This window comes from Saccopteryx bilineata, chromosome 1 (assembly GCF_036850765.1).
Source record: "Saccopteryx bilineata isolate mSacBil1 chromosome 1, mSacBil1_pri_phased_curated, whole genome shotgun sequence".
Lineage (NCBI taxonomy): Eukaryota > Metazoa > Chordata > Mammalia > Chiroptera > Emballonuridae > Saccopteryx > Saccopteryx bilineata.
The window spans coordinates 60,656,748-60,681,588 of record NC_089490.1 but is presented as its reverse complement, the minus strand read 5'-3'; the positions used below and the strand labels follow the sequence as shown (position 1 = coordinate 60,681,588).

Below are 24,841 nucleotides of genomic sequence, written 5' to 3'. Positions count from 1 at the left end.
TCCGTCTGTCTGTGCTCTGCCACTAGCTGTGTGCCCTGGGGCAAGTTATTAAACCTCCCTGAGCCTCGGTTTCTCTTCTTATAAATGGGGGGCAATAATTATTTTCAAAAGTTGTGAGAATGTACACAAAAAAACATTGTCAAGCTCTATGTAAATGTTCTTCCAGCTCCTAGGCAATCAATTAGTATGCCGTTGTCCTGCACCGTCAGAGAGCTAAACACCGAGAGGAGTGTAGTCCCTTATAAACAAACTGCTGCTTTTCCCATTAAAAAGTCCCAGGCTGTTCAATGGAAACAAATCCACCTGAGTCTTACTAAATAATAGCACTTTTTAATTTACTAGAAACTGTTTTCCAAGTTATTAATTTTAAAGCCACCAATATAAGTTGGTGATGAATAATTTAAGGATGTTACATTAGAGTGGATGGATTTTGGGAAAAGTCGTTATGCCTTGGGCTTTGTTTGATTTTAATTTAATAGATGTTGACATGTGTTGGTCATGAGCATTGTGGTACCTAATGGTTGACTGCATTTTGATCCAAAGGAGATGAGTTCAAAGAACACCTGGCCAGTTGGCTCAGTGGTAGAGTGTCGGCCTGGTGTGCAGGAGTCCTGGGTTCAATTCCCAGCCAGGGCACACAGGAGAAGCGCCCATCTGCTTCTCCACCCCTCCCCCTCTCCTTCCTCTCTGTCTCTCTCTTCCCCTCCCATAGCCGAGGCTCCACTGGAGCAAAAAAAGCGCTGAGGATGGCTCCATGGCCTCGCCTCAGGCACTAGAGTGGCTCTGGTTGCAACAGAGCGACGCCCCAGAGGGGCAGAGCATTGCCCCCTGGTGGGCATGCCGGGTGGATCCTGGTTGGGCGCATGCGAGAGTCTGTCTGACCGCCTCCCCATTTCCAACTTCAGAAAAATACAAAAAAAATAAAATAAAAAAAATAAAACAGACCCGGAAAAAAAAAAAAAGAACTCCTGGGCTTGGGGATAAACACAGGAGGACCCCATCCCTGAGGCAAGGGGTCTGTCCTCTAAAGACAGTTTTCTTTCATAACTGGAAAATACAAGTGAATCTTTTCTGAATAATTTTACATAGGGTTCCCAGAATTTAATTTTTACCCTCTTGACTATGAGGAAAATCGCTTTTTTTCCCAACGGTGCTATTGCAGTTCACCAGATAATCTCTCTACCTGAAGTACAGCTCTCCACAATGCAAAGGGTCTAAAAACACATCCCTTTACTTGTTTTCAACTGCAACGAGCTCTAACAGAGTTATATGTCTGATAAAAACATGAATAAAGCCAGCTACAGAGTTTGTTTAGACTTCTTCCAAGAAACGTTTTCCCTCCTAATCAGCTTTGATCTCTCTCACACCTCTCTCTCTTCAATGAGACTTGGAACTCCCTGTAGCCTGGAATGTGCTTTTGAATACTTTGGTTTCCCATCAAAACACTCACAGCCCAGTATTACCCTACACATAACCAGGGAACAATAAATGCTGTCCGAGTGAATTTATTTAGTCTTTGGAACAATGTCTTTTGTAGTGAAATTCCAGTTGAAGACTTCTAATTAAGAGTTGCCTTGCTCTTCTGAATAAGATTGGAAGGTGTTTTCTTTCTTTCTGGCATAATAAAATCTGCATGTCCTGGTGAAAGGTTGGGATATGTATAGTTGATGTATTTTTGAAATGCCATTCTTGTTTCTTGTAATTCCTCCTCCAGGAAATCTTTCCAGTTTGTCATAATTCCCAGCTGTTTTGCTACAGACAGCAGCTCCTCCTGAGTGTTAACCAGTTTATGCATCACATTTCCAAGTGTGGCCTGATGTGTTTTCTCAGTTTCTTGAAGCATTTCCTGAACTTCTTCCTGCTTCTGCCTCTGAGCCATGCAATAGTAGACGTTCATTTCATGCTCTTTTTCTTTTACCATCTGGTTCACACTCTTCGTCTGATCCTTCAGAGCTGTCATACCAGTACTCATAAGTTCCTCCAGGGCCTTGCTACAAAAGATAATATGGGTCTATAAGTTAGATGGATTACCCACTAAAAGCAAAAAGATTTGCGCTGTGGGTGTACAAGAACTTATTTCAATGTTTAGGTGAAACACCAGGCTGAGACAAACTGGTAGAGAGGAGTTTTGGACTCCATTAGCTGTTAACAATAAAAAACACTTTTCAGAACAAGGAGGTCCCCATCGACTCCCCTGCTGTGGACTAAGGGGAGGCCCCAGTCTAGTGTCTGACAGTACCTTTAGGAACCTGAGTTCACCTTGGCCAGAAAAATATGAAAGCAGTGTGCATAAAAATGAAGAAACAGGATCAGAGTTCCAAACACCTAGAGAAAATATTTCTGTACATCAATCCTGCTACTGATCATACTTTTTGCTTCATAAGATGCACTCCTACCCCACCCCCCAAAGTGCAGGGGAAAATGCCCCTGTGTCTTATGAAGCAAAAAATTAAATATTTTAACACACCATTTGGTTCAGATTTTTTTTTTCTTATTTTCCTCCTTTAAAACCCTAGGTATGTCGTATGGTCAGGTGTGTCTTATGGAGTGAAACACGGTACCTTTAGCCAGAAGGGGAGAAATGTGTGCTCACAGGTTAGGTTTAGCTCTAATTTTGATTTTATGTGACCAACACTCTTATGACAGCCAACTTAAAACTTTAGTCTCAAGATCTCTAGATATGGGTTAAATCTAGTGACATTAACAACCTTAGAAATTAAAAATAAGATAAAAATATTTATAAATTTATATAAAGTATTAATAAGTCCTTTTAATATTAACATAACTTTTATGGAGAATATATTTTGCAAATCAAAAGAACTTTTGGTGAGAAAAATGGCATAATTTTACATTTTTTGCAAAACTCTTTACTGTCTAGCTTAATAGAAAAATGCTGAATTTTCATATTGTTTCAATCTGGCCCTGGCTGGTTGACTCAGTGGTAGAGCATCGGCCTGGCGTGCAGGAGTCCCGGGTTCGATTCCCGGCCAAGGCACACAGGAGAAGCGCCCATCTGCTTCTCCACCCCTCCTTGCTTCTGACTGCCTCCCTGCTTCTAACTTCAGAAAAAATACAAAAAAAAAAAAAAAAAAAAGGTAAATGACACCTTAGTATTATTAAGAAACTAATTTTGACCTCATAGACCCCCTGAAAAGGTCTCAGGGACTCTCAGGGGTTGTGGGACCACACTTTGAGAATCACTATTGAATGAGTTCACAGACCTTTGGTTACAATGTATGTAATTATATATAACTTTTAGCAGCCAACTGTATTGAATTCATGTGCCAGGCAGGTTAATAAGCATCCCATGCATATATTAATTCAGTGATTCCTCAAAACAACCCCATGTGATGGACCTATTAATATATATACTTTACTGATCAGGAAGCAGGTTCAGAGAGATCAGCTGTCTTGTCCAATTTCACTTAACTAGTAAAAGTGGCAGAATGAGCTCCAGGCCCCAGGCAGCCGAGCCCAGGAGCTCTCAACCACTGGGACGCCCTTCTGATGGGTGTCTATGATTAACCATATTTGATAGAACCTCTAAAGACTTGAAGATTTAAAAAAACCTACAAATGTTGGATTCAAATATTTATGGTTGTTAATAAAAACCTTCCCTTCTGCCTCTTTGTCTAAGTCTTTCCAAGACTTACGGCCTTGCCTGTCTTCTAAAGCCTGTCCTCCCAGATGTAATTCTCTCATTGTCTCTGATTCTTTCAACCTGACTTTCAAACCTGAAGAACTTCCCCAGTCCTGAGGCAAACACCGTTTGTCCTTGCCTCTCTAGCTGTTATGCTATTTCTCTCCTTCCATTTTTCACCAACTAGGCTATATCTATTATTATTAATAACAAAAATTAACCTTTATTGAGTAGTTACTGTGTCCCAGGAACTAAGCTAAGCATTTTACATGTGTTATATCCCATTTAAATTTTTTTTTTTTTGTATTTTTCTGAAGTTGGAAACGGGGAGGCAGTAAGACAGACTCCTGCATGCGCCCAACCGGGATCCATCCAGCGTGCCCACCAGGAGGCGATGCTCTGCCCGTCTGGGGCGTCGCTCTGCCGCAATCAGAGTCATTCTAGAGCCTGAGGCAGAGGCCACAGAGCCATCCTCAGCGCCCAGGCAAACCTTGCTCTAATGGAGCCTTGGCTGCGGGAGGGGAAGAGAGAGACAGAGAGGAAGGAGAGGGGGAGGGGTGGAGAAGCAGATGGGCGCTTCTCCTGTGTGCCCTGGCCGGGAATCAAACCCGGGACTCCTGCACGCCAGGCCAATGCTCTACCACTGAGCCAACCGGTCAGGGCCTATTCCATTTAATTTTAACAATAACCCACTGAAGCTGGTATGATTTTTATTTATTACCTCTTATTATTCCCACATAACAGATGAGGCAATTAAGGCTTAGAGCAGTGGTCCCCAACCCCTGGGGCCGTGGACCGGTACCGGTACGTGGGCCATTTGGTACTGGTCTGCAGAGAAAGAATAAATAACTTACATTATTTCCATTTTATTTATATTTAAGTCTGAACGATGTTTTATTTTTAAGAAATGACCAGATTCCCTCAGTTACATACGGCTAAGACTCACTCTTGACGCTTGTCTCGGTCACATGATACATTTATCCATCCCACCCTAAAGGCCAGTCCGTGAAAATATTTTCTGACATTAAACTGGTCCGTGGCCCAAAAAAGGTTGGGGACCACTGGCTTAGAGAGAGCAAGTTATTGTTCAATGTCACACAATTGAGGAAGTGGGACAGTTCCCGCCCTTCATCATTACCTGCTCCAATCATGTAAGAGGCCACTATAAACTTTTTATCAGGGTTAATACATTAAAAATAATGTTTTAGAATTGTTATTCTTGTGATAAATGAAATCTTGGTGGGGGTATAGAACAGAGACCAATTTATACTGTTTTTTAATATCCTGGGTGTGCAAAGATTAGGGTCCAATCTTACGATGAAAGAGAAAGAAATGGAGAGAGAAAAAGAGTTAAATCCGAGAAATATCACAAAGCCGTAAGTGCCAGAATCTGACTGCTAGGAGATAGTGGAGGCAGAAAGAAGTGGAATCAAAACCAACTTCCCAGGTTCAGCCTGGGTCACAGAAGAATAGAGGTGCCATTAAAAAAGCGATACAATGAATTGAGTTGGAAGTGTGCATCTACACACACCCTTAGAATTTAGTCTGATATTTCATGAAATTTTCAGCATAATGGTGAGATTGTGAAGGTGATAACCAGGGCCCCTGGAGCTTAGATAGAAGGAACTGGAAAGAAGCTTCCCTGAGCCAGTCCCAAGTCCCCAAGGAGGAGTTGCACTCCCGCTGCACCACAGCTCTGTGGCGAGCGGCGTGGGCTTCCTGCCAGGTTGGCCTGGCTTCCTCCTGGCCTGTACAGAGGAGGTGTGCACCTAGGGGGCTGACCAGAAGGCTCCGCCAGAAGTCATTTCAGGTAAAACTGCTCAAATAAAGTACATCTTAGATTGGTGTTTATTAACCTCTGATCTGTGGACCGGTCTGCCAGAAATTTCATGCTGGTCTTTGATAGAATTAACCGCCCTGATGTAGTATGAAGATTACAGGACCAATGATCTTAGTTGAATTCACTTATTCTGCTCAGTGATTTTGGCCTTAGCAGTCCCTGAAATAATTCTTCTATTTTCACCAGTCCCCAAGTGTAAAAACGTTGGAAAGCACTGTTTTAAAGAACACTGGAATCTAGCAAATGTCTAGAAATAAGATCTAGTTGCTATAGAGTAGGTTCAGCTGACTGTAACAAATGTGAACATTTAGTAAATATTTAAAGAATACCTACCATGTGCCAGGCTCTCTTCCAGGCATTTGAAACACATCAGTGAACATAATGGACATTCTAGTGGGAAACAAATATAGGCACGGACGTTCCCTAATCTTAGTCGACTGATTCAATAAAAGGGAGCCATTGAAAACCTTTCACTCAAGTCACACATCAAAAAGGGAGGGGAAGGTGAAAGCAAGGGAGTGAGGGGAAGAGCAGAAGCCGCAGGTGCGTGAGGAGTGGGCCCACAGGCTCCTTTACGACGGGCAGAGCCCCTCAGATGGCAGGTAGGGAGGAGCAAGGAGAAGAGGATTCTACTTCCCACTGCCCGGGCCACACTCATTTGGGAGTTACCACCTTTTTAACTTTCCCCTGAAATCTTCTTTTATCTTCCTTTTCTATCTCAACAATGCTTTATCACCTATGCAAGAAGGAAGGTCCACTGAAATGGCCATAGCTATAGCCCGCATTCTTATTAACCTGCAAAATAAGAATCCTACAGGATTTTACCTTTGGCCCTGTTCTCAACAGTCCTAACAAGGAAGATTTTGCCTGTTAATTATATACAAATAGATTTGTTTGTTAATTCAAGGAGCAAAGCAAAAGGGATAAGTCCTAGACTAGGAGGGTAAGTCTTAGACTAGGAGGCAAAATACAGAGGTTTTGGTCTTGTCCTGTTGCTACAGTTAAGTATCTTGGGCAGGTCACTTAATATTTGGAAACTGGTTTTTCTCTTGGTCCTGATAATCATGAGGGTTCCCAACTGCTGTCTTGTTAAAATTAGCTAATTCCACCCAATGTTCATTACATACATACAAATGGTTACTTTAGTATTCTTAAACACACACACACACACACACACACAATCAGATTTATGTAAAAACTGTTTGAGATTACACATACATATATAAGGCCGCACATATATCAAAGGGGCATGGAGAGACACAGGCCCCATTGTTTAATGACTGTCTCTGGGAGATTGGAAGGGATAGGGAAGCAGTGAGTCAGGACTTAGCAATTTTTGTTTGATATATTTTCATAATGCATCTACATCATGTATTATTTGTACAATAAGAAAAAGAGCAAAGAGTAACACATCCACAGTTGTGTATGGATGGTATAGTCTAAAAAATGTGAAGATTGACTTTCATGTGTTTGTGAAAATATATTTTCTGATTCTTCTCTTCAGCCTCTTAAAACTGGAGCTACAGAATGGAAAACAATATTTAGGACAGTAGTTATCTTTGAAAAGGAATGAGAGGAAGAAAATGTGAGTGAGGAAGAAACGCTTGAGAGCTTCAGAAGTGTTACCAATTTCTATCCCTTTAGAAGAGTTTATCAGGCCCTTGAGTATTCATGTTATTATTTTTTTAACCACACATACACATTACACAACACATGATATATTGTTCTCTATGTTTGATATATTCTATAATGTAAAAACATAAAAACTGGGAAATATCCACCTATGTTGCCTCAATCTTATCCCTTTGTCCAAGTCGATCTTGACAGAGTAAGACACTGATTTGCAAATGCATTCTCTGAAATACCTTTTCTGGGCTTTGATCGCTGCCGCAGCCTTGAGTCTCTCCTCAGCCCTGGCCTTCTCCACAGCCTGGATCTTCTCCATATGGCACTCCATCATGATCCTCTGGATTCTATGGACCATGCGTTGTTCCGCAGCCATGTTTTCTCTCTTCAGTTCATCTTCCAGGTTTTGATGCATCTCTAGCTGGGTTTTAGTTGCCATTTCCTTAAGCAAGAGTAAAAGCTAGGTTTAGATGTTACAGCTTTGATGTTTAAAAATGCACACTAAAAACTTATTCAAATAATAGTGCAACAATCTGATAAAATGTGCACCTGTGAACACCGATGGTTTAAAAAAATAGTGGCTAGAATATGGAAAACTTTCGTTTATATGACACTAAGTAAAACCAGAAACATGCAAACTATATAGCAAAAATATTTATGTAGATAGTTTTGGAAGGAAATATGCAGAAAGAGAAAACAGTTGAATTACAGGTATTTTTTCCTTGATAGTGCAAATATTCTACAGTGTCATTTTATCTTTATATATAATTAGAAATACATACTATGATGCTACTTTAGGAAGTAAGTCCTGGGAAATGGCAGAAATAATAACTATGGCTCCCGAGTGTCTCATGCAGCTCACATTTGAACATTACTGCAGTCCCAGGAAGCTGTGACTGTCATTAGTGCTGAGGGGCCCTTTCTCATTCACTGAGGGGACAGGAATAAGTTTCATCTGCTCTGGGGTAGAAGAACCTGTGGATGCCTTTGGCCAAGTAAAGAGAGGAGGTACAAGTCAAACAAGACTCCAAGGGACCAGAATCACAAGGAGAATCCTGACACCATTTTGGAAATGCCTGGTAACTCCTTGGTGTGCCAAGCCCTCTCACCCAGACACTACAGACATGAGAAGGCTGGAATCCTCGTCCTCAGGGACTCACTGTCTAGTGGAAGAGACCAACAACCTAATCATGCAATGAGTGGCTTAGTAGACATACATGCAAAGAAGAAGTAGTTAATTCTGTCCAGAAATTTCAAAACTTTCATTTCAAGATAAATTTAGATCTTTATTGTAGGTATAATATGAGAATCTAAAGAAGTGAAATTATTTCACATAGTGAGTCAGTGGAAGGACAAGGAAGAGAATGCAGGACTCTTTTTCTTTTAAAGCATTTTTTATTTTTCAATGACAATTAGCATACAATATTAGTTTCAGGTATACAACTCAGTGATTAGGCATTATATAACTTACTAAGGGATCATGCTGGTAAGTCTCATACCCTTCTGACACCATACATATTGACTATTTTCCCTATGCTTTACTTTATATTCCCCAGGACTATTCTGTAAGAACCAATTCAAACTTCCCAATCTCTTCACCTTTCTCACCCATCCCCCCAGCCCTCTTCCCATCTGACAACTGTCAAAATGTTCTCTGAGTCTGTTTCTATTCTGCTTATTTATTTTGTTTTTCAGATTCAATTGTTGCTAGATATGCATTTATTACCATTTTATTATTCATATTTTTATCTTTATTTTTTCTTCTTCTTAAAAAAGATCCTTTAATGTTTCTTTCTTTCTTTTTTGTGTGACAGAGACAGAGAGAGAGAGGGACAGATAGGGGCAGACAGACAAGAATGAAGAGAGATGAGAAGCATCAATTCTTCATTGCAGCACCTTAGTTGTTCATTGATTGCTTTCTCATATGTACCTTGACTAGGAGTCTACAGCAGAGTGGGTGATCCTTCACTCAAGCCAGCAACCTTGGGCTCAAGCCAGTGACCTTGGGCTCAATCCAGTGACATTTGGGCTCAAGCCAGCGACCATGAGGTCATGTCTATAATTCCATGTTCAAGCCAGTGACCCCACATGCACGCTGGTGAGCTCGTGCTCATGCCGATGACCTCAGGGTCTCGAACCTGGGTCCTCTGTGTCCCAGTCCAATGCTCGAACAACTGTGCAACCATCTGGTCAGGCAAGACCCTTTAACATTTCATGTAATATTTGTTTAGTGGTGATGAACTCCTTTAGTTTTTTCTTGTCTGTGAAGCTCTTTATATGTCCTTTAATCCTAAATGATAGCTTTGCTGGGTAAAGTAATCTTGGTTGTAGGTCTTTGCTTTTCATCACTTTGACTATTTCTTGCCACTCCCTCCTGGCCTGCAAAGTTTCCATTGAGAAATCAGCTGACAGTCTTATGGGAGCTCCCTTGTCGGTAACTGTTTTTTCTCTTGCTGCTTTTAAAATTCTCTCTTTGTGGTTAACCTTTTGCATTTTAATCATGATATATTTTGGAGTGGGCCTCTTTGGGTTCATCTTATTTGAGACTCTCTATATGTCTATTTCCTTGACTAGATTAGGGGAATTTTCTGTCATTTTTTCAAAAAGGTTTGCAATTTCTTGCTCTCTCTCTTCTTCTGGCACCCTCATGATGTGAAAGTTGGTACACCTAAAATTGTCCTAGAAGCTCTTTACACTAGCTTCAATTTTTTTGGATTCTTTTTTTCTGTTCTGATTGGCTGTTGTTTGCTTCCTTATATTCCAAATTGCTGATTTGATTCTTAGCTTGATCTTACTGTTGATTCCTTGTAAATTATTCTTCATTTCAGTTAGTGAATCTTTCATTTCTTACTGGTCCTCTTTTATGTTTGTATGTCCTTTTTTATGCTTATAATTTCTTTGTTGATGTTCTAAGTTCCTTGAGAATCCTTTATAACTGTTGTTTTGAACTCTGTATCTAGTAGTTTGCTTCTCTCCATTTGGTTTACTTTTCTGGAGATTTCTCCTGTTCTTTCATTTGGGACATGTTTCTTTGTCTCCTCATTCTGTCTGATTCCTCTGTTTGTTTCTATGTATTAGGTAGAGCTTCTATGTCTCCCAGACTTTTTAGAGTGGCCTTGTGTAGTAGGTGTTCTATAGGGTCCATTGGCATACCCTCCCCAGTCACCTGAGCTGGGCACTACAGGTGCACCCCAGTGGGCTGTGTTCTCTGTCCTATTGTAGTTGATTGAGCCTTGATTACTGTTGGCTTCACTGGGAGCAATTGACTCCCCCCCCCCCAGGTCAATCAACTTTGAGGACTGGCTGTGATTACAGCTGAAGAGCTGCTGTGCTGTTGACCCTATGGAGCAGACTTGCTTCATTGGGTCTTTGGTGCTCACCAAGTTCTCCTCTTGAGTATGTCAATCATGGAGGTGGTAGGGTTGTAATCTGGCATGGTCTAAAGCTGTCCACCAGGTTCACTGGCTCTGGGATCTCCCAGAAGTTGCAAGGTCAGCCACTGCCTGTGCCTGGCCTGGGGCTGCCAGGCACAAACTACAGAGTGATGTGCAGATGGCTACTAGTTGTGCTGGGCTTGGAGGTGCCCAAAAGAGGCCAAGTTGTGAACCAAGGTTGGCTGCTGTTAGTGCCAGGCCTGAGGCACCTTAGCAAGAGGTATGGGGTATGTAGAAGCCATATGCTGGTTATTTGAAAAAAACTTAGGAAAGTCTGAAGCATGTAGCAAGAAAGGCCATTTGTATGGAAAAGCCACATCTTGGGTGGGTCTGAAGTTTGGTGGGTCTGCATCTCAGGGAATCACCGGGGCATGGCAAACAGCATTAGCCAGGTTGATGGAAACTCAGATACGGTGCCCACCACTAGCTCTGTGGGGATGGGGCTCTCAGAAAAAGACCAAGGCCTGTCCCAGCACTTTTGTCTAGCAGAAAGCTGCCCCCCAGCTCTTGCACTGATGCCAGACAACCCCGTTCTTCCCACTATACCTCTGGTTTATTCAAGCTGCTGCCGCAGCACTGGAGCTCAGAGGGAGTGACTCTGTGCAGGCCCTCACGAGGAGCTGCCTGGGACTCCAGCAGCCCAGCCCTCCATCTCAGCCACAGTCCCTGTTGGTTTTTATAACCAGAAGTCATGGGGATTTCTCTTCCTGGCTCTGGAACCCCTCACTTCTCAGGGGGGCCTCCTCAGCTATCTTTCCCTCTCAATTTTAAACCACCACACTTGGGACCAGCTTATTCCCTTCTATGCCCTTCCTACAGTCTCCATGTGCCTTCTTCCTTCATCCCTGGTTATAGGACTTATAATCAGCTGGACTGCAGGTGGTTCTGAATGATGGTGTTCCGTAATTTTAGTTTTAATTTTGTGAGAGGATTCGAGTACTGTGCTTATCTGCGCTGCCATCTTGACTGGAAGTTCCTACTGAAACCAGGATTCTTGACTCCAGCTTCTGGCTTCATTGCTGGCTTTGATGTAGGATTTTTCAAGAGATTCATCAAAATACTTTCATTCCAGAATTCCTGTAATCTTATAAGATAGTACAGTGTTCCTTCTCGTTCTCAAGTTTCAAGAAAAACTGAAATCACTTAAGTTTTTTAGAAAAAAAATGTCCCAACAGTTAAAATATTTGTTAAGCTTTAGATTTTTCAGGAGAAAGAAAGCTTTCAGCTTCTCACGTTGGTGGTTCAAAAAGTGAAAAAATTTTTTAAATGAAAAAGATAACAGAAATCACCTTTAAGAGTCTCTCCAGGGTGGCTTCAGTTCATGTATTTAGGGAAAAAATTAAAACAAACAAACAAACAATAAAATTGACTGTTTAGAAATGCTTTGTCTCTTAAAGCTGTAGTACTTTCTTAATAAAACATTTCAAATGGAAATATTTCTAAATGTTTTAAACATTTACCTTAGTTCATAAAAAGAGTATAATGAGCACGCTTTAATGTTTCTTGATGATCCAGGCTAGTAGATAAAGATGAATGATTGCACTGAGCTAAAAAGCTTATACTGCTTACTACTTGTACAAGTGCATAGGGCTATTTGTCTCTGTTATAAATGAACCAGACTGCTTTGCTTTTTTAGATTTGATTCCTGATTTTTGTGATTTTTCTTGTTCTTCACACGCCATTGGGCTAAGTACTCCCAGTTCTACCTGCTGTCAGTGAGTTCCTCTTTGCCATTTCTAATTTCTAGCATTTAATCTGTTTTAGATTTGTGAAAGCAAACAAACCAGAAAGCACAAGGGGTCACTGGCTCACCTGGAGTTCACCGGTCAAGGCACATTTAAGAGAGCAATCAATGAACAACTAAAGTGCTGCAACTATGAATTGATGCTTCTCATCTCTCTCCCTCCCTTCCTGTCTGTCTGTCTGTCTGTCTCTCTCTCTCTTTTTCAAAAATAAAAAAATACTTTATTTACTCATTTTAGAGAGAAGAGTGGAGTGGGGGGAGCAGGAAGCACCAACTCCCATATGTGCCTTGAGCAGCTAAGCCCGGGGTTTCGAACGGGCAATCTCAGCATTCCAGGTCAATAATTTATCTACTGTGCCACCACAGGCCAGGCCACATTTTTAAGTTTTAAATGCACCCCTGACTTCATTATAATTCCTATTCTAATTTTTTCTTAGCTCCCATTCTCTCATTTATTTTTTAATATTATTGAATTTGAATGAAAGAATATAAACACTTTTTCAAAATACTATCTCCATTGGATAAAATCTTGACATTTTGTTTACCATCAAGCATTTGAGACTTATCCCAAATCCTTTACATTATATTAGAGCAATACCTGGTGGTCTCTACAGATAAGAATTTAATGGTATTTAGTTTTAAATAACATGCTTTTCTGCTCTACTATTGGTAATCTCAAAATTTACTACGTGAAAATCACATAGGGTGCTGGTTCAATACACTTCCAGTGACTCTGTAGATCAGGTGGGGTCCAGGAATCTGCATGTTAAGCTCCCAGGTGAGGAGATTCTAAGGCAGGAGGGTCATGAACACCCTGAGAAGCAGTACTGATGTCTACACTTCCCTTTCAGACAAATCACTCCTTCATTATATAAAAAATGTCCCTGAGAAAACAGTATACATGTAAATTCCCAAACCCGAGACAAATATTTTAGAAAGATCAACTTTTCTCTAACATTTCCCTTTTAAACTTCTTAGGACTTATATTTTAATATTATGTGCATCAACCCTACCCAAAGGTTATACAGGGTACAAAGTACTTGAAGTCTAGGAGGTGAGCTCCTTGAAATTGGTATCACATTTAAGTTATCTTTGTATTGTCACAACTTCAGGTCAGGAGAAATACTCAAAATGTGTATCTTTTTTTTTTTTTTTCTTTTTTTTTTTACAGAGACAGAGAAAGAGTCAGAGAGAGGGATAGACAGGAACAGAGGGATGAGAAGCATTGCGACACCTTAGTTGTTCATTGATTGCTTTCTCACATGTGCCTTGCCTGGGCCTTCAGCAGACCGAGTAACCCCTTGCTCGAGCCAGTGACCTTGGGTCCAAGCTGGTGAGCTTTTGCTCAAACCAGATGAGCCCGTGCTCAAGCTGGCAACCTTGGGGTCTCGAACCTGGGTCCTCGGCATCCCAGTCCGATGCTCTATTCACTGCGCCACTGCCTGGTCAGGCAAAATGTATATCTTCTTACTGCATCATTGGGGCAGGGTCCTAGAACCTCCTACCAATTTAATATGTTGTCCCTTTAATGCTGGATTGGGGCAGGCCCAGGGCCTGGTGGGGAACAATCAGGATGACCAAAGAATCTGGGGGCATGAGGGGCGGTTATCAACTGATAGAGAAGTGTCCCAATGCTCTAAGAACCGATGGCCATGCTGGCGCATGCCAGCTGAAGAGCAGACCTTCCCAGATGTGCTATAAATTCTCTTCATGGTTTGAACCGAATTAGAGGATGGGCATCCAATTCCTCTGGGACCCCACTGCTGGAGCCAAGCAGAGAGGGTGCCAGTACCCTTTAGGACTGTGGAGCACAACTCCCTCTCCTCTCAGCAAGTTAAGACACGGACAGTCCATTTAACCCTACCTAGCACAGAGCTGGTACATGGGAGGTGCTCTCTGCCAAAACAATGAATAAATGGGCCCAGTGTTCCAAAATTATTACTTGTGTTCTTTTTTTATTTATTTATTTTTATTTTATTTTTTTTGTATTTTTCTGAAGCTGGAAACGGGGAGAGACAGTCAGACAGACTCCCGCATGCGCCCGACCGGGATTCACCCGGCACGCCCACCAGGGGCAACGCTCTGCCCACCAGGGGGCGATGCTCTGCCCCTCTGAGGCGTCGCTCTGTTGCAACCAGAGCCACTCCAGCGCCTGGGGCAGAGGCCAAGGAGCTATCCCTAGCGCCCGGGCCATCTTTGCTCCAATGGAGCCTCGCTGCAGGAGGGGAAGAGAGAGACAGAGAGGAAGGAGAGGGGGAGGGGTGGAGAAGCAGATGGACACTTCTCCTGTGTGCCCTGGCTGGGAATCGAACCCGGGACTTCTGCACGCCAGGCCGACGCTCTACCACTGAGCCAACCGGCCAGGGCCATTACTTATGTTCTTATTAAACTAGGCAAAACTTCAAACCAGACTTCTGCCACTTTTCCTCCAGCCACTGCCAAGGATCAACACATCTGCCCTGGGCCCTGTCCTGGGTCTCCTGTGACCAACATGTGAAAATACTTCTGCATCCTTTTCCTTCCAGCAGACTTTGTAGCTGAGGTACTGAACTAAATGAGTCCCTGGGCCTCTGCTTGGAACATTTTCTAATTACCAACAGTCCTGTGCTTGAACACATAAGAAAGAGTACGCCCTTCATTCTATAACCTCTGGTCTTGAAGGGTATAGAAAGAAAGAAACAGCTCAGGCCTCCTTCTTGGCAAACTTAGGCAAAAGGATGCAATCAGAGAGCCCAGAGAGGAAAGAGAGCAGCCTACTTCATTCGTTTAACCCCTATTTGAGCACTAACTGAGTTGAGACACTGTGCTAAATCCAGGCTAGACGGTAATGAAACAGACATACCCTTATGAAGGCCTCAGATCACACAATCCAATTACAAGTGATGGGTGGTGACTATGAAAAAAGCCGGCAGGGAGTCAAGGTCAGTGTGGGTGGTAGGGCAGAGCTGGTCAGATAAAGCTTCCTGTGAGTAGTGATGTTTGCACAAAACCTGATAAAGTGCAAGAAGACCATTCTGGCCCAGACACAGGTAGGAAGGAGCATGGTGCATTCTGGTTCAGGGACCCAAAGAAAGGCAGTGAGAGGAGGAAAAGAGAACAGGTGGGAGGAGACATGGTGCATCAAGCAGGCTGAAGCAGCCCCTTCGGGCCTTGATACCCTGTAAAGGTTTGGGTTCATTTTGTCAAAGGCCATGGGATTCTCCTGTACTCAGTGAGTGTGCAGCATCTCTTCTGTGATGATCCTGGGCCTCCCAGCTAACCTCTAGAAACACCCATCGGGATCTTACAAGTTATTGTTTCTCACCTATTCCCTTGCCAGACCCTGTTACTAACTTAAGTACTTTTAAAAATACAGCAAACTGGCCCTGGCCGGTTTGCTCAGTGGTAGAGCGTCGGCCTGGCGTGCGGGGGACCCGGGTTCGATTCCCGGCCAGGGCACATAGGAGAAGCGCCCATTTGCTTCTCCACCCCCCACTCCTTCCTCTCTGTCTCTCTCTTCCCCTCCCGCAGCCGAGGCTCCACTGGAGCAAAGATGGCCCGGGTGCTGGGGATGGCTCCTCGGCCTCTGCCCCAGGCGCTAGAGTGGCTCTGGTCGCAGCAGAGCGACGCCCGGGGGGAGGGGGCAGAGCATCGCCCCCTGGTGGGCAGAGCAGCACCCCTGGTGGGCGTGCCGGGTGGATCCCGGTCGGGCGCATGCGGGAGTCTGTCTGTCTCTCCCCGTTTCCAGCTTCAGAAAAATACAAAAAAAAAGAAAAAAAGAAAAAAAATACAGCAAACAGGGCCCTGGCTGGTTGGTTCAGCAGTCTCAGCTGGCGTGTGGAAGTCCCGGTTTGATTCCTGGTTAGGGCACACAGGAGAAGCAACACCCCTCTCTTCCCCTTTTCTTCCCCTCCCATAGCCATGGATCAAATGGCCCCATGTGCTGAGGATGGCTCCATGGCCTGCCTCAGGTGCTAAAATAGCTTCATTGCTGAGCAACAGAGCAGCAGCTGCATATGGACAGAACATCAGCCCCAGAGGGGGTTGCCATTTGGATCACAGTCCTGGAGCTTGTGGGAGTCTGTCTCTCTGCCTCCCTGCCTCTCACTTGATTAAAAAAAAAAAAATATATATATATATATATACACACACACACACACACACACACACACACACACACACAGCAAATAAGTCACTGTAAAAACCTGTAAATGTTTTTGATGTTCCTCTTCCAGAATCTGAATTTCAATTTTATGCATGTCATTTGCTTCTTCAAGTGCTTTCTCCACTGCTTGTTTTTGGCGTTCATCAGCCTTTGAAAGAAAGAGTTTATTTATTTATTAATATGTTAGGTTTTTATGTTTAATGAAAACTAGCAAACACCATGGGGCCTCTAATTACTTGCTCTGCTCCCATCTCAAACCTTCCATAGCAAACTGGTTGCCTTGGCCAGATGCCAACTTACCGCTGTTTCAGGAATTGCTAAAGAGTTGTCTTTTTTCCTCCCTTTATCACTGTATTTATTACTTTGACTATCAAAGTAATGTGTGCTCATTGAAGAAAATTTGAGAAGTACAGAGAAGTGGGAAGATGCACGAAGCTAGAAATTGCTGCAGAGGGAGGCCAAGCACCGGCCCGGATCCCCTGCATCAGGTCTTCAGCAAAAACTTACAATTTTATTTGAAGAGAATGCCCAGAACCTTAGATCACTTATATTCAAATTATAGATTACCCACACAAGCATTCTCTTGTATTAGGGTGTATAATTAGTATTCATGATCAATTTGAACTTTATTATTGATAAAGATAGAGGATTACTAAGGTTTCTCTATATGTTACTCTGCGCTGGAGCATTTTGGACTTTCATACTTACATATCAAGCCTTCACTGGCACTAATACTGGATAATTCCAACACTCTCTGCTATAATACCTATTCTATAAAGAAACCGAGAAATAACATTCTAAGCACTGTGGACTGTCCTGCTCTCAAGGAGCATTAATTCCCTTTAGGAAGTTATTTATGTCATTCTCTCTATGGCTGGAAGAAGTGGGGACTGGATGATTGAGATTTTGCTTCAGGCAAGTGTCTGGGATCTGGCTGTGTGCCCCAACACACTCACTTGGCCCCTGTGGCCCTCAGCAGTCTCATGAACAAGGTATCGAGGACTTTAGAGAGAAGGGGAACAAGGAGAAAGGTAAAAAAGGGGAGTAGCCAAATGAAACATTTGGAAAAACAGGCATGTGTTACGTACTGCACAAGTGGATGGTCTACATATTAGATACTAAGCAATAATAAACAATTATCAACAATTATCAACAAGAATGTCTCTTTTAAAAGTCTTAACCCAATGACAATAAAGGGAGCAGGAGTCATTCACACATAGAGGCAATTTACTGTGTTCCAGGCACATTATTTCACTGAATTCTCTCGAACATCCTAGAGTGAATGTTATAGTTTCTCTTTTACATTTTTTTTTTGTATTTTTCCGAAATTAGAAGCAGGGAGGCAGTCAGACTCCCATATGTGCCCAACTGGGACCCACTTGGCATGCCCACCAGGGGGCGATGCTCTGCCCATCTGGGGCATTGCTCCATTGCACCTGGAGCCATTCTAGCATCTAAGGCAGAGGCCACAGAGCCATCCTCAGCGCCTGCGCCAACTTTGCTCCAATGAAGGCTTGGCTGTGGGAGGGGAAGAGAGAGATAGAGAGGAAAGAGAGAGAGAAGGGTGGAGAAGCAGATGGGTGCTTCTCCTGTGTGCCCTGGCTGGAAATTGAACCCAGGACTTCCACATAGCAGGCAAATGCTCTACCACTGAGCCAAATGGCCAAGGCCCTTTTTTATATTTGAAGAAGCCAAGACTAGAGAGTTGAAGAACCTGTCCAAGATCCTAAAGGTAGCCAGAATTCCCTATCAGTTCTATTTGACTATACTGTTTCAAGCAAATCCAAAAAGTGAATGAAATGTAAAGTCCCTTTAGGTTGATTTACAACTTTTTACCTGAGCCCACACTTTAGCTTCTGCTTTTGCAATACGTTCTTTGAGTACAAACTCTTGAAATTGTTCTTCTTCGTTCAAAATATCTGCTCCAATATCTGTGTGTTTGAAAAGAAATAATTACAAGTGTCCATAGATGTTTCTTGGCTTCCCTTTTTACTATGCTCTAGTTATTTGTTAGAGTCACCTAAAACATATATCCTTTCAAGAGATGTCAATCTCTTCTTCTTTTTTTTTTTTTTTTTTTTTTTTTTTTTTTTTTTTTTCTGAAGCTGGAAACGGGGAGACAGTCAGACTCCCGCATGCGCCCGACCGGGATCCACCTGGCATGACCACCAGGGGGGGCGCTCTGCCCAGCAGGGGGCGATGCTCTGCCCCTCCGGGGCATTGCTCTGTCGCGACCAGAGCCACTCTAGCGCCTGGGGCAGAGGCCAAGGAGCCATCCCCAGCGCCCAGGCCATCTTTGCTCCAATGGAGCCTCGGCTGCGGGAGGGGAAGAGAGAGACAGAGAGGAAGGAGAGGGGGAGGGGTGGAGAAGCAAATGGGCGCTTCTCCTGTGTGCCCTGGCCGGGAATCGAACTCGGGACTTCTGCACGCCAGGCCGACGCTCTACCACTGAGCCAACCAGCCAGGGCGTCAATCTCTACTTTAAAGATACCTATGTAAGGGGTAAGCTGTTTCCTACTTGATGAGGATAGAATGTACAGCACTGTTAGGCCTGGATAGAGTCAGTGATGAGATGCCAGTCCACAAGGTGGGCAGCTAGGGAAGGGAAGGAGCAGAAAGAAGCATGTTTCGAACTCCCAAAATAGAAGAGCAAGTGAATATTCAAGATCATCTAGCTCTGCTCCTCTCTAGGTGTTGGTGTTACCTTCACCCAGAACGTGGTAGCAGAATGCCCTCCATATTCCATGCCTTTTTTAGTGTGCAGGTTTTCTTGGATTTAGCTGCTTCAGTTGTGTTGTGAGTTAAGGGATAGGAGTTTAGCACCTCTCCATCAATGATATAATTTAATTTCTAAATAATAATATTCCTATAATACCTTCCCTACCCAAAAAAAGAAATAAAAACCTAAAGAGGTTAGAAGACCACACAATATCAGTTAGCTGGGGAGAGAGTTGGACCTGGAGCCCAGTCCTTAGCTCACTGAGCTCACTGAGCTGGGAACAGGGTTTTCTTTATCTTGTACCAGAGTGTGCTGTCAGAGGTGACCCGTGGCCTACATGGGGATGACGAACCCTGTCAGTACGTGTTGAAATCACACAATGATCTTTCTTTCCAATCCAAACCTGTATAGTATTTATTCTTCATTCCATTCATTTCTCACATCTAAGATCTGTTGAATTAACTTTTCCTGTGATAAGGTCTTGATGACCAATGTCCTAAAATTACAAAGCACATCTGATACTGCAGTACATGTCTCGTCTCATCATGCCTAGCCTGTCAATAAGCACAGACAAGACATTACAGGCTTGTGTGTTTGTCTGCCCAACATCCCTTCTCTCCCTCTGGTAACAGGACCCATTTTTATCAAGATTTCCCTCTCTCGCTTCAGGAGAGCTACATAATAAATTTCATGAAGTTATACACCAAGGGGGAGAAAGTGTGCGTAAGTCCTGTACCTGAGTTAATTGTTTGTTATAATACCAATTTCCTGGTTTTGACAATGCGCTAGTGTTTTATACGATATCAGTAAGAGACTCTGGACAAGGGAACTCTTGGCTCTATTTTTAAAACTGAGTCTTAAACTATTTCCAAATAAAAAGTTATTAAAATAAGTAAAAACATAAAAAAATAAAAACAACACATGCTGAGGCCTGATTCTAAAGCAGAGGTAGTCAATCTTTTTATACCTACCGCCGACTTTTGTATCCCTGTTAGTAGTAAAATTTTCTAACCGCCCACCGGTTCCACAGTAATGGTGATTTATAAAGTAGGGAAGAAACTTTACTTAATAAAATTTATAAAGCAGAGTTACAGCAAGTTAAAGCATACAATAATAATAACCTACCAAGTACTTTGTGTTGGATTTTTGCTAAGTTTGGCAGAATAAATCTTTATAAAATAACTCACTATAGTTAAATCTTTCTTTTTATTTATACTTTGGTTGCTCCGCTACCACCCACCATGAAAGCTAGAATGCCCACTAGTGGGCAGTAGGGACCAGGTTGACTACCACTGTTGTGAAGGTTCTAATTTAGTGGGTTGTGTTAGATTAGTATTAAATCCAATCGAGTCTGTGTTTGGATATTTGCAATAAAAATAGAGTTATTATTTTTTTTGAGAGAGAGAGAAAGAGAGGAGGAAGGGAGAGAGATGAGCAGCATCAATTCCTAGTTGTGTCAGTTTAGTTGTTCATTGATTGCTTCTCATACATGCCTTGACCAGGAGGCTCCAGCCGAGTCAGTGACCCCCCTGCTCAAGTCAGCAACTTGGGTTCAAGCCAGAAATTTTGGGCTTCAAGTTAGCAACCTTTGGGCTCATGCCAATGACTATGGGGTCATGTCTATGATCCCAAACTCAAACTGGTGAACCAGCACTCAAACTGGTGAACCCATGCTCACCAACCTTGGAGTTTCAAACCTGGGTTCTCAGCATCCCAGGTTGACACTCTATCCATTGTGCCACCACTGTCAGGCTGTAGTAAAGATAGATTTTTTAAAAATTCTGTAATACACTGCTAGGCTTGAGAACTACTGACCTATGTGATACTTATTAGCATTTATACATGCCTTTGAATCTACTTATAAATAACAGAATATTGACTTTTTTTACTTAAAATTGTCAATGACCAATACAGGTCATGGAATATAAAAAAATTAATTTCTTACTACTTAGATTTAATTTATCCACTTAATGTTTAGATACAGATATCCTAGAAGGTAAAAGGAATTAATCAATAAAAGCTTATCTAAGAATGGATATCCACTGTCTTAGGTGTAATAAGTCAAATCATTTTAGAGATTAGTTAATAAGTCACATTAAAACATTTACTAAAGTTCAAAGTTTTGGTATTGAAATTTCTAGAAGATGATTCCAATTTAATCTTCTACCTTTTAGTTTTTTAAAACACCCTCCATTCTCTAGCTCTTATATTTTCAAATATCAGGAGTGAAATGAAATCACCACTAGTTTTCCATGTTAAAGGAAGAGAGGATCAGAGAAGTATTTTGAGTCTTAAGAAAACATTTCTAAGGCCTGACCAGGCAGTGGCACAGTGGATAAAGCATTGAACTAGAACGCAGAGGACCCAGTTTCCAAAACCCTAAGGTCACTGGCTTGAGCACAGGCTCATCCAGCTTGAGTGCAGGTTCACCAGCTTGAGTGCAGGGTGGCTGGCTTGAGCGTGGGATCAAAGACATGACCCCATGGCCACTGGCTTGAGCCCAAAGGTCGCTGGTTTGAAGCTCAAGGTTGCTGGCTTTAGCCCAAGTTTGATGGCTTGAGCAAGGGGTCACTTAATCTGCCATTGCCCCGGGTCAAGGCACATGTGAGAAAGCAATCAATGAACAACTAAGATGCCGCAATAAAGTACTCATGCTTCTTATCTCTCTCCCTTCCTGTCTGTTTGTCCCTATCTGCCCCTCTCTCTGACTCTCTCTCTGTCACAAACAAACAAACAAACAAACAAACCAAAAAACACTTCTAAGGCTCAAAATCAAACTGAAAATTCTGATGGGATAAGAAAAGAAGGAAACCTGTTAATTTTCCTTTGCTCATTACAAGAGTATAGCTAATAAATATTTTCATGTTATCAATATGTAGATACTTGTATGTCACTAGCTACTAATAAAGGTTATAGTTTCTTTCACCCATAATTTTTAAGGTGGTAGGGATAGTTCCTCTCTTACATGTCCAAATGTGGACAAGGACAAAAGAACTCTCACATACTATTATAAGAGGCACAAATACAGGGTGGGCCAAGAGTGGGTACAGTTGTTCATATGGAAAATAATACAATAATTAATAAATAATAATACAAGAATAAACTGCTTTGCGTACTCACAACTGTAAACCTACTTTGCCCCCCATATTTCTTTAAAGTCTCATAATCAACCTGCAAGATACAGTATTTATTAACATCCCTATTTACATGTAAGTTTATAGATTGAGAGGCTACGAATATAAAGTACACAAATGGTAAGATGCTGGATTTCAACCCATGTTCTCATGACATACGGACACCCTGTAGAACAAGCAACTTGGATAAAAGTCTATATAACAGGAAGACAGACATACAATGTTATGAAACAGTAGAACAAAGAAAAATAGCAAATCACTTACCCAGGATATCTTTGTGAGTGTAAAAGCGTGTTTTAAATGGCTTGTATTCATGGATCCGTTTGAAGATATCCCCTAAAGGGGCTGGTGGAATTATTTTATTACAAACGGCACAGCAAACAAAGTCTGCGTAACTCGAATTTCTGATCATAACTAAATTTAAGATGTCTTTTACTGTGCACAGTTAAAATACTCTTCGGTTTTGAGGAAAGCTAGATATTTAAGAAAGTTGGAAGACTGGTTCAAGATTTTAGGACAATGCTAGAGGCTGGTAAGAATTAAGTGATTCGTCATGGTTAAGTGGATATGTGCCTAATATTAAGAAACGTTACTGAAAGCCTCTGCCATGTAAAGTAGAGGCACTGGATTTGAGAAGATTTAAGCAGCTGCTTCCTCCTAGACACTAACATTATTATCTTACTTAACAACTGTTGCTAGGTGAGACAGGCTTTGCTCATAAAAGCAACTAGAAATGACAAAAGTGCAGCAGTGGCACAGCCATTCATTTCCCAAATCCTTTCTGTATTTGTTTCTTACTGCTGCTGTAACAAATTACCACATATTTAGTGGTTTAAAACAACACAAATTTATTCTCTTGTAGTTCTGGAGATCAGAAGTCCAAAATGAGTCTTACTGGCCTAAAATTAAAGTTTCGGCACAGCTTCAAGGAAGAATGTTTCCTGGCCATTTCCGGCTTCTCTAGGCCCCCCACATTCCTTGTGGCTCTTCTTCTCCCTGCTTGCACAGTGACACTGCTTTTTCCTCTGATCTTTCACCTCCTTCATATAAAGAACTTTGTGATTATATCAGGCCTACCCAGATAATGAAGAATAATTTCCACATCTCAAAATCCTTAATTTTGTCTGCAAAGTCCCTTTTGCCATGTAAAGTAACGGATTCACAGGTTCGAGGAATTAAGACATGAACATCTTTGGAGGTCGCAAAATGGAAGCATTATTCAGCCCACAAGCATTTTCTTATAAATGGTTTATTTAAATAATTAATTCCTTTTAGGCCAGCAAAGGAGGGAGTTTAATAATTTTTCCAGCTTATCTATAAATGTGGCTTTGATGCCATGGCAATAACTGGAAAATATCACAGTATTTTAAAGAAAAAATTATTTTCATTAAGTTAAGACTCAAAAGTACTAAGCCTGGTTTTTAAAACCACATAGTTAATTTGTTATCTTTGTTTTAAAATGAAAGTCCTGCACCCCAGAACCCCTGATGCCTGACAAACTGGGATAGACTGGTCACGCTATGAAAGATAAGGCTATAAGCCAATAAATACTTTTGCTGCTCGTGTCAGGAAATTATTGAAAACCAATTTATTGATTGAATAGCTTGCTACTCTAGGCAAATAGCTCTTCTTTCAGAACAGATTAATTCCCTGGGCTAAAAGGTCATTTGCTGCTTATCAATAGTCTGCTTATCAAGGCTTGTTCCAAGATCTAATCTGTTACTAAATTTTGCCCAATCTCAGCCAGATTCCCCATTAAAAGACCTTGCTTTAACTACTAGAACCCACACTCCCAAATACTTGCATTATCTTGCCCTTCTTAGACACAACTGACTTTGACAAAGCAGTATTTTCCCTTAGAGAATGAATAAATGAAAACATCAACTCACAGCCAGGCAGTCTTTGACACTCTACACGTATAAAGACTGCTGTAACTTGTAATCATCCTGTAAAAAGCATCATAGTTAGGTACTTGTTCCTAACATTCAGTGTGATTTTCCCTCCCACTATTTTTTTTTTTCACTACCGTGTACCTCACCAAATCTACTGCTACCTTGGTTCATTCACATAGATGTCACATGGCTTAAGGCTGCGCTCTGCACAGTTCCCTCTAGCCTTCTATGTTGTGATGATCTCTTGATAGTTCACCTAACTAATATCACCCCCACCAAGTATCAATTTATTTTGCTGAATAAACTAGACGAATTCTAAAAGAAGAAATGTGACAGTAAATGTATAAGTTGAAATTCAATTTCATTAATAACTAAAGTCGACAGGAAAACCAAAAGCAAGATAGTATTTTAAATTAAAAGGCATTTTATACCGCCTAAGTGAATTTTAAACTATATGAAGTATACTGTATAGAGATATAGCAAAAAAATATTTAGGGCTCCATAGTAAATATTTAATGTAGTTGCACATAGATAACAATTAGCTAAGCTCTCTAATATTTACAAATCAGACATAATTGCATTTTCATGTATCTTTGCAAAACCACAATAAAGTTCTGGAAATTAAAAACTTAAATTATGTTTTTAAACTCTGCTTGTGCAGTTATTAT

General features: G+C 41.7%; 1 protein-coding gene and 1 non-coding gene across 2 annotated transcripts; both read right to left on the bottom strand.

Moving 5' to 3' along the window:
• Nucleotides 1-1,410: 1,410 nt before the first annotated feature.
• C1H6orf163 (chromosome 1 C6orf163 homolog) lies at nt 1,411-22,693 on the bottom strand. Its single transcript, XM_066252582.1, has 5 exons — nt 22,546-22,693; nt 18,265-18,359; nt 16,469-16,576; nt 7,346-7,548; nt 1,411-1,991 (listed from the first exon to the last, which is right to left on the bottom strand). The coding sequence occupies exons 1-5, from the start codon at nt 22,691-22,693 to the stop codon at nt 1,559-1,561; spliced, it is 987 nt and encodes a 328-aa protein (XP_066108679.1). The 3' UTR covers nt 1,411-1,558.
• On the bottom strand, nt 18,023-18,098 carry TRNAS-GCU (transfer RNA serine (anticodon GCU)). Its single transcript has one exon. It is a non-coding gene; the product is annotated as a tRNA-Ser (tRNA).
• Nucleotides 22,694-24,841: the final 2,148 nt, after the last annotated feature.